The sequence below is a fragment of the Ahaetulla prasina genome, chromosome 14, assembly GCF_028640845.1.
Source record: "Ahaetulla prasina isolate Xishuangbanna chromosome 14, ASM2864084v1, whole genome shotgun sequence".
Taxonomy (NCBI): Eukaryota; Metazoa; Chordata; class Lepidosauria; order Squamata; family Colubridae; genus Ahaetulla; species Ahaetulla prasina.
The window spans coordinates 11,430,851-11,448,743 of record NC_080552.1 but is presented as its reverse complement, the minus strand read 5'-3'; the positions used below and the strand labels follow the sequence as shown (position 1 = coordinate 11,448,743).

The window sequence follows — 17,893 nt, the reverse complement described above, 5'->3', positions numbered from 1 at the left end:
TCTTTGGGTCTATAGCAGGGGTGTCAAACTCAAAGCCAGCGGGCTGTATCCAGCCTGCGGGCTGCTTAAATCTGGCCCACGGAGCTCGTCTGGGAATATCAAAGGATCAGCCTGCTGGAGGCTGGTGCGGCTGAAAACGGGCCACGTGCGGCCCCAGTGTGGCCTGTTTTCAGCCGGCAGAGTACTGCAGGAGGCAATGGAGGGCAAAAATGAGGCAGAGGGGGCTGTGTGCAGCCCCCTGATGGCGCATTTTGGCTGGCAGGGCGCTGCAGGAGACATCTCGTCCCATTTCTCTCCACTGCGAACTACAATGCTGATCTGACCCTTGAAGAAATCCAGTTTGACACGCCTGGTCTATAGCAAGGGTCTCCAATCTTGGTCCCTTTAAGACTTGTGGACTTCAACTCCCAGAGTCCCTCAGCCAGCAAAACTGGCTGAGGGAGTCTGGGAGTTGAAGTCCACAAGTCTTAAAGTGTTCTGTCCACCCCAACCACAACCAAGAAGACACGTGAGCTGACTATATTTGCCAGCAATTTATTCCTACGACAGATACCAGTTCTGGCAACGAATCTGCAGTTGCCTGCCAAGTTCTCTTATCTCCTCAGAAGCCAGTGTAACTGCAGTTCATTGCTGGAGCAACCAAGAGTTCAGAAATAAACAGAAATCTAAAAGCCAAATTCTTAGTCTCAAAATATTGCAGCCAAAGTTTCCAAGAGTCAGTTTTTGTCCGTCACAAGAAACTACAGAGCCGCTCCTCCTGCTTTTATACCCTGTAGGGTGTGGCTCCATGACTCAGCACTCTCTAGGCTTGCCCCACTCTTCTTTTGTTTTTCCCGCCTCTCCTTTCTGCGATGCCTGGGATTTAACCAGGACTGATTGTCAGCAGCTGGGTCTTGAGGCGTTGCTGGGAGGGGGAGTGTGCGGGAGAAAAAGGCTTTGTCATCTCCTCCACCTGGCCTGCCTCTGGAACCTGGAGCGGAGCCAGAGAGGAAGGTCCTGCAGAGGGAAGCCCTATTGGCTCTTCCCCCTCACTCTCTGAGTCACTCTTTGCCAAGAGGCCAGGCTCGGAAGCCGAAGACACAACATAAAGGGACCAAGGTTGGAGACCCCTGGTCTATAGCATTGTCAGTCTTCATCCTGAGCTTTCAAAAATCCCAAGATGAAAGCTTCAGGTCGCTCTGGCTCCCAAATGCACGGGTTAAATCTCTCCCAAGTATGTTCATTTTCCCCCGTCTCCTGCCCTCTTTGGTCTCCCTTATTTTTCACATTGGAAGCTGCTGGAACCCTGGATTCTATCAGTAAAAGTTAAGTACAGCACCCGTTATTTCCTCTGTGCTTCCATTGCAGATACAAGCAGGAGATTGTGAGAATGCGCAAACTCCTAGGAACAGACGGATCCCAAGCATTGAGTGCTGGAGCACCTTGAGTTTCTAGTACTTTTGATGTCCCAAAGGAACCTCAGCAAGGAAATGTAGTTTTCTTCTCAGAATAGAGCTAGAAGGGGCCTTGGAGGTCTTCTAATCCAGCCCCCTGGACAAGCAGGAGACCCTCTACCATCTCAGATAAGTGACTGTCCAGTCTCTTCTTAAAAACCTCCAGTGATGGAGCACCCACAATTTCTGGTGGCAAGCTGTTCCACTGGTTAATTGTCCTCACTGTTAGGAAGTTTCTTCTTAATTCCTGGTTGTTTCTCTCCTTGATTAGTTTCCATCCATTGTTTCTTGTCCTGCCTTCTGGGGCTTTAGAAAATATCAGAATCTTTGCAGATGTTCTCAAGAGGCCCGAGTAACAACTGGACCCAACATCTGGTACACATTCATTCCCAAGAGATAGGAGGAAGAAAAAGGCTTGAAGTCTTCCACAGCGGCCAAAGTGGCTTCCTGGGTGAAATTTAAGCTTCAAAAATGTGAATGTTTTGTTCAATGCTACTCCAAAATTCCGGAATGTTTATAAAGAGCTTTTGGATAGAATACTGTATATTATGAAGACTTTTGGATAGAATACTGTAATCTATATGTATGTATGTATGTATGTATGTATGTATGTATGTATGTATATATATATATATTTGTTTTCTGAGGTTTTCGCGGGTGTTTGTATGTAGATCTTTGGATATTTGGGTTTTCTCCCGCGTAAAGTTGGAAGTGTCTTGGCGACATTTCGACGAAGTCTCATTCGTCATCTTCAGGCTTCAGCTTCGTGCTTCTGGGAGCAATTGCACACACACACACATATACATACACCCACACACATATATACAGTGTGTGTGTATAAGAGGTGATTATGCATTCTTGGAAGGACATCCTGCATAACTTAAACAAAATCTGTCCACACTGATTTTAGTCTCAGTTCACTTACTTTCAGATACTGTACTGTATTACTCTATTTCAGTTTTTTCTTCATCTCCCCCCCCCTCCCCCCCTTTCTCTCTTTTCTCTTCATTTTAGATCTACCGTTTAGCTTTCTTCCAGCATACATTATATAGTATCGGCAGTATTGAGTAGCGTAGCTTGACATTTCTAAATACTGTATTCGATGGGTATCACCAGTACAATTTAAGTAAAAAGCGGGGCTGGCCTGATTGATTTTAAATATTGTGGGTTTTTAGTGGGCTTTTAACAGGGGTTTTTATCTTTCTGTAATTTTCTTATTTAACTATTTTTAACATACGGCGTTTAAATTAGATTTTTAAATTTGGTACTGTATTTTAAAATTTTTCTGGATTATTGTTGTTTTATCTGCTGTACACCGCCCTGAGTCTTCGGAGAAGGGCGGTATAAAAATGTAAATAATAAATAAATAATTAAATAAATAAATAAACAGCTAACATCAAAAACATCATCAAAAAAGGACAACAAAGAATGTTCTTTCTGCGCCAACTCAGTAAGCTCAAACTGCCCAAGGAGCTGCTGATTCAGTTCTACAGAGGAATTATTGAGTCTGTCATTTGCACCTCTATAGCTGTCTGGTTCGGTTCTGCAACAAGAAAAACACGCTATAGAGCACTGCACACCAGAACAACTAGACACAAGAACAGTTTTTTCCCAAAGGCCATCACTCTGCTAAACAAATAATTCCATCAACACTGTCAAACTATTTACTGAATCTGCACTACTATTAATCTTCTCATAGTTTCCATCACCAATCTCTTTCCACTTATGACTGTATGACTATAACTTGTTGCTGGCAATCCTTATGATTTATATTGATATATTGACCATCAATTGTGTTGTAAATGTTGTACCTTGATGAACGTATCTTTTCTTTTATGTACACTGAGAGCATATGCACCAAGACAAATTCCTTGTGTGTCCAATCACACTTGGCCAATAAAAATTCTATTCTATTCTATTCTATTCTAAACCCCCGACGGTTCACTAAGTAATTTGGGGAGACATGAATCTGAAGCAGTGGTAGGTTCCACTTACCTTCGCTGCCAGTTTGCAACTGTGACCCCACGCGCACAGCACTTCTGCGCATGCACAGAACCTTCTACGCATGCGCAGACCATCCGTGATGACGTCCAGGCGGGTGGGCGGAGCCTCCTGCGCCGCTACTGGTTCACGCGAACTGGCAGAAACCCACCACTGATCTGAAGCTCACGTTTGGACAGTCAACCCAGGATGATGTGAGCTTTTGAATAACCCACATACAGGCAGTCCTCAACTTACGACAGTTCATTTAGTGACGAAAGTGACAACGGCTCTGAAAAAAGGGACTTATGACTGTTTTTCATACATCCCCACGGTCACGTGATCAAACTTCAGATGCTTGGTAACTGACTCATATTTATGATGGTTGTCGTGTCCCAGGGTCACGTCTGATCCTCTTTTGCAACCTTCTGACAAGCAAATGTATAAATAAACCCTATTAAAAGCAGATGACTTATATATCGCTTCACAGTGCTTTACAGCCCTCTCTAAGTGGTTTACAGAGTCAGCCATTTGCCCTCAACAATCTGGGTCCTCATTTTACCCACCTCGGAAGGATGGAAGGCTGAGTCAACCTTGAGCCTGGTGAGGTTCAAACTCCTGACTTTGGGCTGAGTTAGCCTGCAATACTGCATTCTAACCACTGGGAAGGAAGGAAGGGAGGGAGGGAGGGAGGGAGGGAGGAAGGAAGGAAGGAAGGAAGGAAGGAAGCAATAGTAATTAGACATATACTGCTTCACAGTGTTTTCCAGCCCTCTCTAAGCGGTTTACAGAGTCAGCCTCTTGCCCCCAACAATCTGGGTCCTCATTTTACCCACCTCGGAAGGATGGAAGGCTGAGTCAACCTTGAGCCTGGTGAGGTTCAAACTCCTGACTTTGGGCTGAGTTAGCCTCCAATACTGCATTCTAACCACTGGGAAGGAAGGAAGGAGGAGGAGGAGGAGGAGGAGGAGGAGGAAGGAAGGAAGGAAGGAAGGAAGCAATAGTAATTAGACATATACTGCTTCACAGTGTTTTCCAGCCCTCTCTAAGCGGTTTACAGAGTCAGCCTCTTGCCCCCAACAATCTGGGTCCTCATTTTACCCACCTCGGAAGGATGGAAGGCTGAGTCAACCTTGAGCCAGTCAGGATCGAACTCCAGACAATGGGCAGAGTTAGCTTGCAATACTGCATTCTAACCACTGGGAAGGAAGGAAGGAGAAAAGGAAAAGCAATAGCGCTTAAACTTATATACCGCTTCACAGTGCTTTATAGCCCACTCTAAGCGGTTTACAGAGTCAGCCTCTTGGCTCCCAACAATCTGCATCCTCCTTTTATTGACTTTGGAAGGATGGAAGGCTGAGTCAACCTTGAGCTGGTGAGATTCAAACTGCCAAATTGCAGGCAGCCGGCAGTCAGCAGAAGTAGCCTGCAGTACTGCAGTCTAACCACTGTGCCACCGGATGGAGAATGGAAAAATGGAGACACCCCATCCCAATGTAGAAAGGGACACCTCAGCAAAGATGGGTGGTTGTGTTTTTGTTTTGTTTTTTTGTTTTTGAGAAATTTGCATGTCCAAGGTGACTTGCCCTCACACTGGACTCCCTTCTGGTTCATCCTTCTTCAGTTGCCGGGCCACCTGGACATCGTATGCCCAGGCTTGGTTCACACCTTCCCCAGCTGTGTCAGTATGGGTCCAGTTGGGGAGAGGAAACCGCCCAGCCACCACCCGAGCTTCTTCTGGAAGTTCCATCAGTAGCTTTTTCTCCAGAAGCATCAGCTAGGAAGAAGAAGAAGAGTAGAGATGTCCTTCTGAAGGATCGATTAGTCAATACGGAATAAAGATAGGTCAACAGAAGAGAGTATTTGTAGCTCAGGGTTGAGCCATGGGGTCCTCGGTGCTCTCTGAGCTCGGGTGTCGTTTTGCAGATGCTTCATTGCCCAACTAGGTAACATTATCAGTGCCAGAAGGGAGCAGGGTTGGGGGGGGGGCAGAAGGAGGAAGAGGAAGAAGAGGAAGAGGATTGTGGGTTCCTTGGTGTTTTCTGAGTTTGGCTGTTGTCTTGCAGATGTTTCATTACCCAACTAGGTAAAGAGGCCGAAAAAGTTGTAAAAAAAATGCTTCTAAAGAGTTCTGGCAAGCAGGCAACTCAGTTGGGATCATCAGAACCCTTTAAAAGCATTTTTTTCTACAACCTCTTCGACCGAAGAGGTTGTAGAAAAAATGCTTTTAAAATAAAAAAAAAAGTTGGCCACGCCCACCCAGTCACATTACCACCACCCCCACCAAGCCACACCCACAGAACTGGTAGCAACAAACTTTACATTTCACTCCTGGTTTCCACCCGTTGCTTCTTGTCCTGCCCTCAGGTGCTTTGGAGCAGGGGTCTCCAGCCTTGGTCCCTTTAAGACTTGTGGACTTCAAGTCCCAGTGTCCCTCAGCCAGCAAAGCAGTCCACAAGTCTTAAAGGTCCACAAGTCTTAAAGGGACCAAGGTTGGAGACCCCTGCTTTGGAAAATAGCTTGACTCCCTCCTCTTTGGGGCAGCCCCTGAGATATTGGAATACTGCTGTCATGTCACCCCAAGTCCTTCATTTCCTTAAACTAGACATACCCAATTTCTGCAAACGTTCCTCATATGTTTTAGCCTCCAGTCCCCTAATCTTCTCTGCACTCTTTCTAGAGTCTAGAACAGTAGTTCTCAACCTTTATAGTGCTGCGACCCCTTTAATACAATTCCCCACGATGTGGCGACCCCAACCGTAAAATTATTTTTTTTTTGAATTTATCGCGCCTGAAGCCATATTGGCTAGCGATCTGAACTGCTTGCGATTGCCTTGAGGACGGAGGCATTAAAGCGGAGAGACGCCTCCCCTATTAAGTTTATCGCGCCTGAAGCCAGATTAGGCTAGCGATTGGGAGTGATTGCAGCTGGCTTGAGAGGGAGACATCAAAGTAAAGATTTATCTCTTTTTTAATTGATCGCGCCTGAAGCCGAATTCGGCAAGCGATTTGAAGAGCCTGCAGCTGGCTTGTGGAGTCAACCATTGGAGCGCGATTCTTCGACTCGCAAGTATACTTCCCATATTTCCGATGGTCTTAGGCGACCCCTGGGAAATCGTCCCGACCCACAGGTTGAGAACTGCTGGTCTAGAAAGTCTAGAGAATTAGTTTCCATCCATTGTTTCTTGTCCTGCCCTCTGGTGCTCTGGAGAATAATTTGACCCTGTCTTCTCTAGGAAAGCCCCTCAGATACTGGAACTCTGCTATCATGTCGCCCCTAATTCTTCTTATACTTCACTACATCGATTTTGTAATAATGAAGTTTTACTGCAGTTCTCCTATTTTGTTTCAGAATCTGTTTTCCGAACAGATCAGTGACAGTAATAATATTTACGGTTGCCACAAACAGGAGAATCCATTCCAACTACCCCCCACCCCCGCATCTGCATGGATATATATTTTTGGAGGGGAAAAAAACTCTTCTGGAGACAATACGATACATACCACACTAGGTGCCAGGAACACAATTACATTCCGACAATCTGATAAGTTCACCTTAAAAAAGAAAAAGACAAAAAGACAAAACATAAATTAAAGAAAAAAAGTTTGCTTTTTGTGCAATGTGGATGGCAGTTTCTATTAAAAAAAGATCTGGAGCAAAAAGGAGGGGAAAAAACGTTCTCGGGCCAACTCACTGGGTGTCTCTTCACATTTCCCTCACAAGCTATAAATAATATTGGCTAAGCTTGGCTTTGGCTCATAGGGTTGGAGAAACCGAGAGACTTCAGTCTGCAAATGGAGAACTTCGGGGGTTTGAACCCAGCCAAGTGCAATTCCTTCAAGAAGCAGAAGCCAAATAAACCACAACGTAGCACAATTTACCGTATTTTTCGGAGTATAAGACGCACCTACCTTTTCTGAGGAGGAAAACAAGGGGAAAAAAATCCCCCTCTGCCTCCCAACAATTTGCCTCCTTGCAGCAAACAGCCTGTTTCAGTTTCAGCACAGCCTGATTAGCGCAAGAAAAAAAAATCCCCCTCTGCCTCCCAGCAATTTGCCTCCTTGCCCATTTCAGCTTCAGCACAGCCTGATTAGCGCAAGAAAAAAAATCCCCCTCTGCCTCCCAGCAATTTGCCTCCTTGCCCATTTCAGCTCCAGCACAGCCTGATTAGCGCAAGAAAAAAAAATAATCCCCCTCTGCCTCCCAGCAATTTGCCTCCTTGCCCATTTCAGCTCCAGCACAGCCTGATTAGCACAAGAGATGATCAGGATATAGACTTTATAGCATCCCCATGATCATGTGATCAAGATTCAGACGCTTGGCAAATGGTTCAAATTTATGACCGTCGCTGTGTCTTGAGGTCACCGGATCCCCTTTGGCGACCTTCTGACAATCAAAATCAATGGGGAAGCCAGATTCACTTAACAACCGTGTTACTAATGGAACAACTGCGGCGATTCAATTAACAACCAGGGCAAGAAAGGTCATAAAACAGAGCGAACTTAGCAACAGAAATTTTAGGCTCAATTGGGGTCATAAGTAGAGGATTTCCCGAACATTCAATTGGGTTTCGATGTCCTGGTATTATGCTCTACGGAGATTCTTAGTCATTCAGGTCATGGTTGTCCCAAGGTGCTTATTCAAGAGGCAGCTGAACTTTCTGGTTTTTCTTTGAAGACGTTTCGCTTCTCATCCAAGAAGCTTCTTCAGTTCTGACTGGATGGTGGGGAATGGAAAGATTTATATTCCTTGCAGACAGCCGGTCATTTGCATCCTTTTAGAGAGTTGTTGAGGCCACCTGAAGGTTTGTCCCGTCAGAGCTGAAGAAGGTTCTTGGATGAGAAGCGAAACATCTTCAAAGAAAACCCAGAAAGTCCAGTTGCCTCTTGAAAAAAAAAACGCACCTTTGGGTCTATGCTCAGAATTCCAATGTCTTTCCCTTTTTTTCTCACCTTCCAAAGGTCTTCTTTATAGTAAGAAACTTTTCCATAACAGCCAGCTTTCCACGCACGATAGCTGGAAAGTCGCAACAGCCATGGATTGAGCTCATAGCCAACAGCTGGCCTGAAGCCTCGCTTGTAAGCTTCCAGGACCTGCAAATATAAACCAGGTTTGTTTATTTCCTGGATTTGTAGTCTTCAGAAGCAAGCTTTCCAGGAGATCAAACAATCCATCTTAATCTGGTTTTATTCTGATTGGAATAAAGGATTCAGGGCAGAGGTGGGTTTCAGCATGTTCTGACCAGTTCTGGCGAACCGGTAGCGGAAATTTTGAGTAGTTCGGAGAACCGGCAAATACCACCTTTGGCTGGCCTTGCACCTGTCTATTCTCTGCCTCCTGAGTCCCAGCTGATTGGGAGGAAATGGGGATTTTGCAGTATCCTTCCCCTGGAGTGGGGAATGGAAAGATTTATATTCCTTGCAGACAGCCGGTCATTTGCATCCTTTTAGAGAGTTGTTGAGGCCACCTGAAGGTTTGTCCCGTCAGAGCTGAAGAAGGTTCTTGGATGAGAAGCGAAACATCTTCAAAGAAAACCCAGAAAGTCCAGTTGCCTCTTGAAAAAAAAAACGCACCTTTGGGTCTATGCTCAGAATTCCAATGTCTTTCCCTTTTTTTCTCACCTTCCAAAGGTCTTCTTTATAGTAAGAAACTTTTCCATAACAGCCAGCTTTCCACGCACGATAGCTGGAAAGTCGCAACAGCCATGGATTGAGCTCATAGCCAACAGCTGGCCTGAAGCCTCGCTTGTAAGCTTCCAGGACCTGCAAATATAAACCAGGTTTGTTTATTTCCTGGATTTGTAGTCTTCAGAAGCAAGCTTTCCAGGAGATCAAACAATCCATCTTAATCTGGTTTTATTCTGATTGGAATAAAGGATTCAGGGCAGAGGTGGGTTTCAGCATGTTCTGACCAGTTCTGGCGAACCGGTAGCGGAAATTTTGAGTAGTTCGGAGAACCGGCAAATACCACCTTTGGCTGGCCTTGCACCTGTCTATTCTCTGCCTCCCGAGTCCCAGCTGATTGGGAGGAAATGGGGATTTTGCAGTATCCTTCCCCTGGAGTGGGGCGGGAATGGAGATTTTGCAGTATCCTTCCCCTGGAGTGGGGCGGGAATGGAGATTTTGCAGTATCCTTCCCCTGGAGTGGGGAGGGAATGGAGATTTTACAGTATCCTTCCCCTGGAGTGGGGCGGGAATGGAGATTTTGCAGTACCCTTCCCCTGGAGTGGGGAGGGAATGGGGATTTTGCAGTAACCTTCCCCTGGAGTGGGGCGGGAATGGAGATTTTACAGTATTCTTCCCCTGCCACGCCCACCAAGCCACACCCACAGAACCGGTAGTAAAAAATTTTGAAACCCACCACTGATTCGGGGAGAGAGAGACATCTCCATCTCCAAGTTAATTTTTAATTAGAAATCTCCAGAAGTGAACCTCAAAATTTTGAATGGTGTCATCTTTCTATTTTTAACAAGCGTTTGGGAGAATTTTAGGCTCTCAAAAGATTACATAACTCTTGATATAGCAATAGAACCAACTCACAGAAGAAGAAGAAAAATCCCAATATAACTGAAATACTACACACAGCTCTGAAACGATGCCATTTCTGTGGCAAAATAAATATTAAAAATAAAAATACAATACAATACAATACAATATGAAGGAGGATAACAAGAGCAAACTGAACTTTCCCAGACTGCAACTGATTTTAGGGCAAGAAAAAGAAGTTTTTTTATAAAAAAAAAAAAGTCCTTTAAAATACAGAATTACAACAACAGAATTTTTTTTAAAAATGGCACAAAACCACACTTTTTTTGAAATGAATTAAGAAAGATCTTTGGACCTTTAAGCGTGAGCTCAAAACTTTCTTTTTCCACCAAGCGGGGCTGGCTTAAATGACAAATTTTAATACTGAGGGTTTTTAGTGGGTTTTTAAGGAATTTTAATTTATTTTGTAACTTTTTACTTAGAAATTTTAAATATACAGCTATTGAATTAGATTTTTAACTGGATATTGTATTTTAAAATTTTTTGGGTATTTGTATTTTATTTATGCTGTCCTGAGTCCTTGGAGAAGGGCGGTATAAAAATTTGAAAAATAAATAAATAATAAATAAATTAAGAAAGAAAGGTTACTTCCATTTCTCTTCTATATGGATACAGTTACCTGATAAAAGGCACTCTACTTTCAGTTTAACCAAAGGAAAAAAAAAGATAGAAAACTATAAAGATATACAAATCAAAACCGTCAAATAATAACAGCAACCATGTATAATATCATCAGCAAAAGGAGATTTTCTTGAAATCACAGGTCATGAGGTAAATAGGAAAAACAGGTCAGACTGCAGATATCCTGGCCAGGTTAGAGGTGAGCAAACTTGATCCACAATTTTTTGTTTTAGACCCTGTATCCCCCTCAAAATTCCAGCCTCATGGCTTCCTGTTGTTTTCAGGCAGAAACCAGAATAAAATTATTAACTAAAAAAAAGAAAAAGATCCCTTCCTCAAACATCCTATCAAGAGAACCAAAAAAACCCCACTCACTCCCTCATTTATTTATTTATTTATTCACATTTATTTAATCGCATTTTTATACCGCCCTATCTCCCAAGGGACTCAGGGCGGTTTACAGCCTGATAAAAAACATACATATAAATACAGAGTAAAACATCAATTAAAAAAACTTATTAAATAAGGCCGAATAATTAAAATAGCAATAAAAGTAATAAAACCCCAATTCAAAACCAAATTCAAAATTTAAAATTCTAATCCAGTCCTGCGCAAATGAACAGATGCGCCCCATGCTCATAATATAGGTAGTCCTTGACTTACGACCACAATTGAGCCCAAAATCTGTGTTGCTAAGCGAGACAGTGGTTCGTCCCGTTTCTTGCCACGGTTGTTAAGTGAATCACTGCAGTTGCTAAGTTACTAACACGGCTGTTAAGTGAATCTGACTCCCCCACTGGCTTTGCTTGTCAGGAGGTCACAAAAAGGGATGACGTGACCCCGGGACGCTGCAATCGTCATAAACGTGAGTCAGTTGGCAAGTGTCCAAATTTTGATCAGGTGACCACAGGGGGATACTGCAATGGTCGTAAATATGAAAAACGGCCATAAGTGATTGTTTTCAGTGCTGCTGTAGCTTTATAAACGGTTGCTAAATGATCTGTTGTAAGTCGAGGACTATCTGTATAACTTGTCCTGTTTGGGTCATCACCCTTACAACGCTGTGCTCCTCTCCTCATTGTATGAAATCCAATGGCTGGCTAAGGGGGACTTCACAAGTGTGCAGCAAAATATCTTTTATGAGCCAAACAGACTTCAGAGGATAATTAGAACTGCAGAAAAAATAATTGCTACCAACCTGCCTTCCATTGAGGACCTGTATACTGCACGAATCAAGAAGAGGGCCGTGAAAATATTTGCAGATCCCTCGCATCCAGGACATAAACTGTTTCAACTCCTACCCTCAAAACGACGCTATAGAGCACTGCACACCAGAACAACTAGACACAAGAACAGTTTTTTCCCCGAAGGCCATCACTCTGCTAAACAAATGATTCCCTCAACACTGTCAAACTATTTACTGAATCTGCACTACTATTAATCGTCTCATCGTTCCCATCACCAATCTCTTTACACTTATGACTGTATGACTATAACTTGTTGCTGGCAATCCTTATGATTTATATTGATATATTGACCATCAATTGTGTTGTAAATGTTGTACCTTGATGAAGGTATCTTTTCTTTTATGTACACTGAGAGCATAGGCACCAAGACAAATTCCTTGTGTGTCCAATCACACTTGGCCAATAAAATTCAATTCAATTCAATTCAATTCAATTCAATTCTATTCTATTCTATTCTATTCTATTCTATTCTATTCTATTCTATTCTATTCTATTCTATTCTATTCTATTCTATTCTAAACAGGACTTCCCCATGTCCCGTTTTAATGCTCTCAGTAACAGTAACAGAGTTGGAAGGGACCTTGGAAGTCATCTAGCCCAACCCCCTGCTCATGCAGGAGACCTGTACTAGGGATTCGAACTGCTGAACTGCCGAGCTTTCTGATCGACAAGCTCAGCGTCTTAGCCACTGAGCTACCTAGTTTGCCGGGTTCTCAGAAGAGCACGACAAAAATTTTCATTTCTTTTTCCTTTTTGCATAAAGCTTTTTATTTTTTAAGATATCGAAGTTTCATTTTCAATTAAACAGGGTGTTGTCTGGGTATAAACAGTTTGAAAGATAGCAATCCTAACGTTTAAAACAATATTCATTAGACTGGGATTAATTCTGTAATAATAAAGAGGATCATCATCGTATTTACTTCTCTATTTTAACCAATCTCCCTTATTTCATTGCATTTCGTTTCGTTTCATTGCAATGAGATTTTCTTACAATTCTGCCATCTCCGGAGCCCAGGTCTACGATCTTCCCAGAACGTCCTTTGAGTAACTGCATCACGTTCTCGATTTGTTTAGCACTCGCTGGGACATAGGGGACCTGAAGGAGAAAAGAGAAAAGCTGTATTCCAGCTTATTCTTTTTTTTTTCCCCTCAGTCATCCAGGTCATGGTTGTCCCAAAGGTGCTTTTTCAAGAGGCAACTGGAGTTTCTAGTTTTTTCTTTGAAGACATTTTACACAGGAACCATTTGTGGTTCAGTTTGAGAGGGAGACAACACAGTTGTTGTGGTCCACCAGCAGCCTATAGAGCTGGCAGCAGAGTCGGACAGTGAGGAGGCTGGGGAGGACAATGGGCCAGTCCTGGAGTCAGGAGAAGGCCCGGAGAAGGGCTCTCCGTCAGAGGCAGAGATGGGGCCAGGGCTATCTGGGAGCGATGCGTGGACTCCGGAGCCTCCAGAGGCGGACAGCAGAGAGGCAGAGAAACAGGAGGAGCCTGTTCCTAGTGCACGCATGCGAAGAGCTGCCAGAAGGCAAGAGCAGCTAAAGCAAAAAGGACGACTTGGGAGTAAGGCCAGCAGATGATTGGACCCTCCCATAAGGCTTAAAAGAGCAGCAAAGGCTCTTGGGCTCTTTGTTGCTACATCTGCTTCTATTCGACGACTCTGAACTTCTCAAGTTTCTGAACTTTGTGGGGCTTTGCCAAGAAAAGCCTTTGGCAGGGTACCAAAGAAGACAAAGGTTTGTGATAAGGCCCAAGGACTTTTTCTGAAGGATTTGTTTTGGAATTAATTTGGACTGAGCTGAGAATGAAGTAATTCTCAGCTGTTCTAATAAAATACGTTTATTTAGAATTGATTGTGTCTGGTAATAACTACTTGAGCCTAGGTCACAACAGCAGTCTCATTCCCAACATTCCCCAGGGGAAGGGCCTTCTCTGTTGGAGCTCCTACGCTTTGGAATGAACTTCCCCCTGGTTTACGTCAAGTGCCTGATCTTTGGACTTTTCGCCGTGAGCTGAAAACGCACCTATTTATTCAAGCGGGACTGGATTGAAATTTTATTGGGGTTATTTATATTTTAAGATTTTAAATTGTTTTAATTACTTCGGCCACATTATAATATGTTTTTTAAATTTCTTTTAATGTTTATATAGTATTTTTACTTGGCTGTACACCGCCCTGAGTCCTTCGGGAGAAGGGCGGTATAAAAATCGAAATAAATAAATAAATAAATAAATAAATAAACAGCCTGTGTTCAACAGTGAAGGGACACAGGGCAGAAAACGTCCTGCAGAAAGCACAGTTCCAACAGTTTCACAGTTCCACAGTTCCAACAGTTTCAACAGTTCCAAAAAGGGTTCGTACACATTTGCATGACTCAGGTGACTCTGATGATACAGACAAACCTCCAAGTGGCCTCAATGACTAAATGTAAAGGTTCCCCTCGCACATATGTGGTAGTCATTCCCGACTTTGGGGGGCGGTGCTCATCTCTATTTCAAAGCCGAAGAGCCAATGCTGTCCGAAGACATCTCCAGGGTCATGTGGCCGGTATGACTAAACACGGAACACTGTTCCCTTCCCACCAAAGATGGTTCCTATTTTTCTACTTGCATTTTTTACATGCTTTCGAACTGCTAGGTTGGCCGAAGCTGGGAAAGGTAACGGGAGCTCACCCCGTTATGCGGTGCTAGGGATTCAAACCATTGAACTGCCGACCTTTCGATCGACAAGCACAACGTCTTAGCCACTGATCCACCACATCCCTTAGTCAATGACTCTTTAAGAATGCAAATGACCAGCTGTCTGCCAGGAGTATAAATCCTTCCATTCCCCACCATCCAGTCAGAGCTGAAGAAGCTTCTTGGATGAGAAGCGAAAGGTCTTCAAAGAAAAACAAGGAAGTCCACTTGACTCTTGACCTTTGGGACAATCACAGTCTGGATGATTGAGAATCTCCATTGGCCTTCTTGCCATAGCTTAAAAGTTTTGACTTCAAAAATCCCCTCCAGCGCTGGACATGTGAAAGTCGAGGATGGAGAGGAAGAAAACAAAATTTCTTTTAATGTTGTTGCGACCCAACAGGTCACAAATAGGTAGTAGGAAACTCAGTCACTGTAAAAACAAACTTTATTAAAACAGCTGAGAATTACTTCATTCTCAGCGTAGTTCAACTAAATTCTACAGAGGAATTATTGAGTCTGTCATTTGCACCTCTATAACTGTCTGGTTCAGTTCTGCAACCCAACAAGAAAAACACAGACTTCAGAGGATAATTAGAACTGCAGAAAAAATAATTGCTACCAACCTGCCTTCCATTGAGGACCTGTATACTGCACGAATCAAGAAGAGGGCCGTGAAAATATTTACAGACCCCTCGCATCCTGGACATAAACTGTTTCAACTCCTACCCTCAAAACGACGCTATAGAGCACCGCACATTAGAACAACTAGACACAAGAACAGTTTTTTCCCGAAGGCCATCACTCTGCTAAACAAATAATTCCCTCAACACTGTCAGACTATTTACTGAATCTGCACTACTATTAATCGTTTCATAGTTCCCATCACCAATCTCTTTCCACTTATGACTGTATGACTATAACTTGTTGCTGGCAATCCTTATGATTTTATATTGATATATTGATCATCAATTGTGTTGTAAATGTTGTACCTTGATGAACGTATCTTTTCTTTTATGTACACTGAGAGCATATGCACCAAGACAAATTCCTTGTGTGTCCAATCACACTTGGCCAATAAAAATTCTATTCTATTCTATTCTATTCTATTCTATTCTATTCTATTCTATTCTATTCTATTCTATTCTAAATTAAAGCAAATTCCTCCCAACACAAATTCCTCAGTCCTATCACCAACCTTGGTCCAATTAGGCAAACTGCCAAAGGCCTTTCTTGGCAAAAATTCAGAAGAGACCGAAACAAATGCAACAAGACAAAGCTATCAACGTTGTTTTCTGGCAAAGAGCCCAAACTCCGTTGCTGGTCTTTTAAGCCTTATGGGAGGGGCCAAACATCTCTTGGCCCTCCTCCCGAGTCGTCCTCTTTGCTTGAGCTGCTCTTGCCTTCTGGCAGCTCTTCTCATGTGTGCATTAGGAACAGGCTCCTCCTGTTCCTCTGCCTCACTACTGTCAGCCTCTGGAAGCTCCGGAGTCTGCACATCACTCCCAGATGGCCCTGGCCCCATCTCTGCCTCCAACGCAGAGCCCTCATCCGGGCCTTCCCCAGCCTCTAGGACTGGCCCACGCTCTTCCTCAGCTTCATCGCTGTCTGACTCCGTTGCCAGCTCCGCAGGCTGCTGGCGGACCACAATAAATGTGTCCCTACTGACCCATCCCCGTTTTCTTCCTGGCCTGCACAACTCAAGTGCCATTCTCCCCTTTAAAAGCCTTATTCAATCACTTCATTTTACCTGCAGTTTTAAGGGCACCTTGCGGAAACCGGGCATTAGAATTCCTGCCCACACGACATAAGCCGTCAAGCCCGTGCCGGCTGCAATTTGCAAAACGCCCCAGCCATCTATTTTCTTGCCTTGCAATTCAGCGGCCACCTCTTCAACATCTTCTGGATCCATCTTTTCTGTAAATTAATTCCATTTAATTCAACCAGGTTTAGCACTAGTTCAGTAGATGTTAAGATTGCAATTTTAAAGGTAAAGGTACGTGCTAGTCGTTCCCGACTCTAGGGGGCGGTGCTCATCTCCGTTTCAAAGCCAAAGAGCCAGCGCTGTCCGAAGACATCTCTGTGGTCATGTGGCCGTCATGACTCAATGCCAAAGGCGCATGGAACGCTGTTACCTTCCCACCAAAAGTGGTCCCTATTTTTCTACTTGCATTTTTTACCTGCTTTCAAACTGCTAGGTTGGCAGAAGCTGGGACAAGTCACGGGAGCTCACCCCGTTATGCGGCACTAGGGATTCGAACCACTGAACTGCCGACCTTTCAATCAACAAGCTCAGCGTCTTACCCACTAAGCCACCACATCCCTGTGTGTGATTTTACTGCAATTTTAGTTCTCCTAAAAATCTTCCTTTTCCTTCTTTCCATATGGGGTTGGTTTAATAAATCTTCTCAAATCTTAAATTAAATTCCCCACACACACATTCAGAGATTTTGCTTGGCCGCTGCACCAAACACTTTTTCTTTTGCAGATCAAGATTTTTGGATATTTAATCAGAACCCCCACCCCAAAAGCAGATGGTTAAGACTTTGACAAAGATCTGAAAATAAAATTTTTGCTGCATTGTTCATCCTGGTACAGTATAAACTACTACAATAAACAGCCCTGAACCTCAGCTTTAAAACCACTCTCAGCCTGTCCTACTTTGCAGGGCTGTTTGCCATAAGGGAGGAGAAAAAATATCGTGCCCCCATTTAATTGCAAGAATGCATGCAATTTTCCGCCCAGTACTGACCACTGCAACTTTGAACTCAGCACAATTGCAAGGTGGATGGTCTGGAAATAAAACACAGGCAGTTCTCGACTTATGGCCACCATCAACCCCGAAAGTACAGTCGTTGAGTGAGACATTTAGTTCAGTGAATTTTGCCCCATTTTACGCCCTTTCTTGCCCCACTTGTTCAATTGTTAAGTAGATCTGGCTTCCCCAGACTCTTGGCTTGCTGGAAGATCTCGAAAGTTGATCACGTGACCATAGGACACTGCAATTGTCATAAATACGAACCAGTGGCCAAGGGTCCAAATTTTGATCATATGACCTCAGGGACGCTACAATGGTTGTAAGTGTGAAAACACGGTCCTAAGTCACTTTTTCCCATTTTCGAATGGTCCTAACTCCCTTTTTTTAAACTATTGTTAAATGAACTGTTGTAAGTCGAGGACTACTTGTAAGGCAGACAGAGAAGGTTACTCCAGGGCATGGGCAGAATGCACATCCCCAATTGGGGACAAGAAACAGGAGGCTTTTCTTGTTCCAACCACACCAAGAGAAAGAGCTACTGCAGATTTGCACCCAGAAGCCCTCTTTCTTTCTTTTTCTTTCTTTCCTTTTCTTCCTCCCTCCCTTTTTTCTTCCTTCCTTCCTCTCTCC

At 43.7% G+C, this 17,893-nt stretch overlaps 2 protein-coding genes across 4 annotated transcripts in view; one reads left to right on the top strand and one right to left on the bottom strand.

The window, feature by feature from the left end:
• Positions 1 to 2,974, top strand: part of CCDC78 (coiled-coil domain containing 78) — a 23,374-nt gene extending 20,400 nt beyond the window's left edge. Inside the window, exon 15 of the mRNA XM_058157565.1 lies at positions 1,348 to 2,974. Coding sequence (XP_058013548.1) covers positions 1,348 to 1,426 — 79 coding nt within the window. The 3' untranslated portion in view covers positions 1,427 to 2,974. The remainder of the gene's footprint in view (positions 1 to 1,347) is intronic.
• Positions 1 to 17,893, bottom strand: part of ANTKMT (adenine nucleotide translocase lysine methyltransferase) — a 25,485-nt gene extending 7,592 nt beyond the window's left edge. Inside the window, exons 1-6 of one of the 3 annotated variants that reach the window (XM_058157564.1) lie at positions 17,258 to 17,892; positions 16,256 to 16,422; positions 12,819 to 12,923; positions 9,036 to 9,176; positions 6,918 to 6,968; positions 4,378 to 5,190 (exon numbers count right to left, since the gene is read on the bottom strand). In XM_058157564.1, coding sequence (XP_058013547.1) covers positions 5,002 to 5,190; positions 6,918 to 6,968; positions 9,036 to 9,176; positions 12,819 to 12,923; positions 16,256 to 16,417 — 648 coding nt within the window. In that variant the 5' untranslated portion in view covers positions 16,418 to 16,422; positions 17,258 to 17,892 and the 3' untranslated portion in view covers positions 4,378 to 5,001. Of the gene's footprint in view, positions 1 to 4,377; positions 5,191 to 6,917; positions 6,969 to 9,035; positions 9,177 to 12,818; positions 12,924 to 16,255; positions 16,423 to 17,257 lie in introns of those variants that run through there. The other 2 variants (XM_058157563.1, XM_058157562.1) reach the window with 2 other exon arrangements.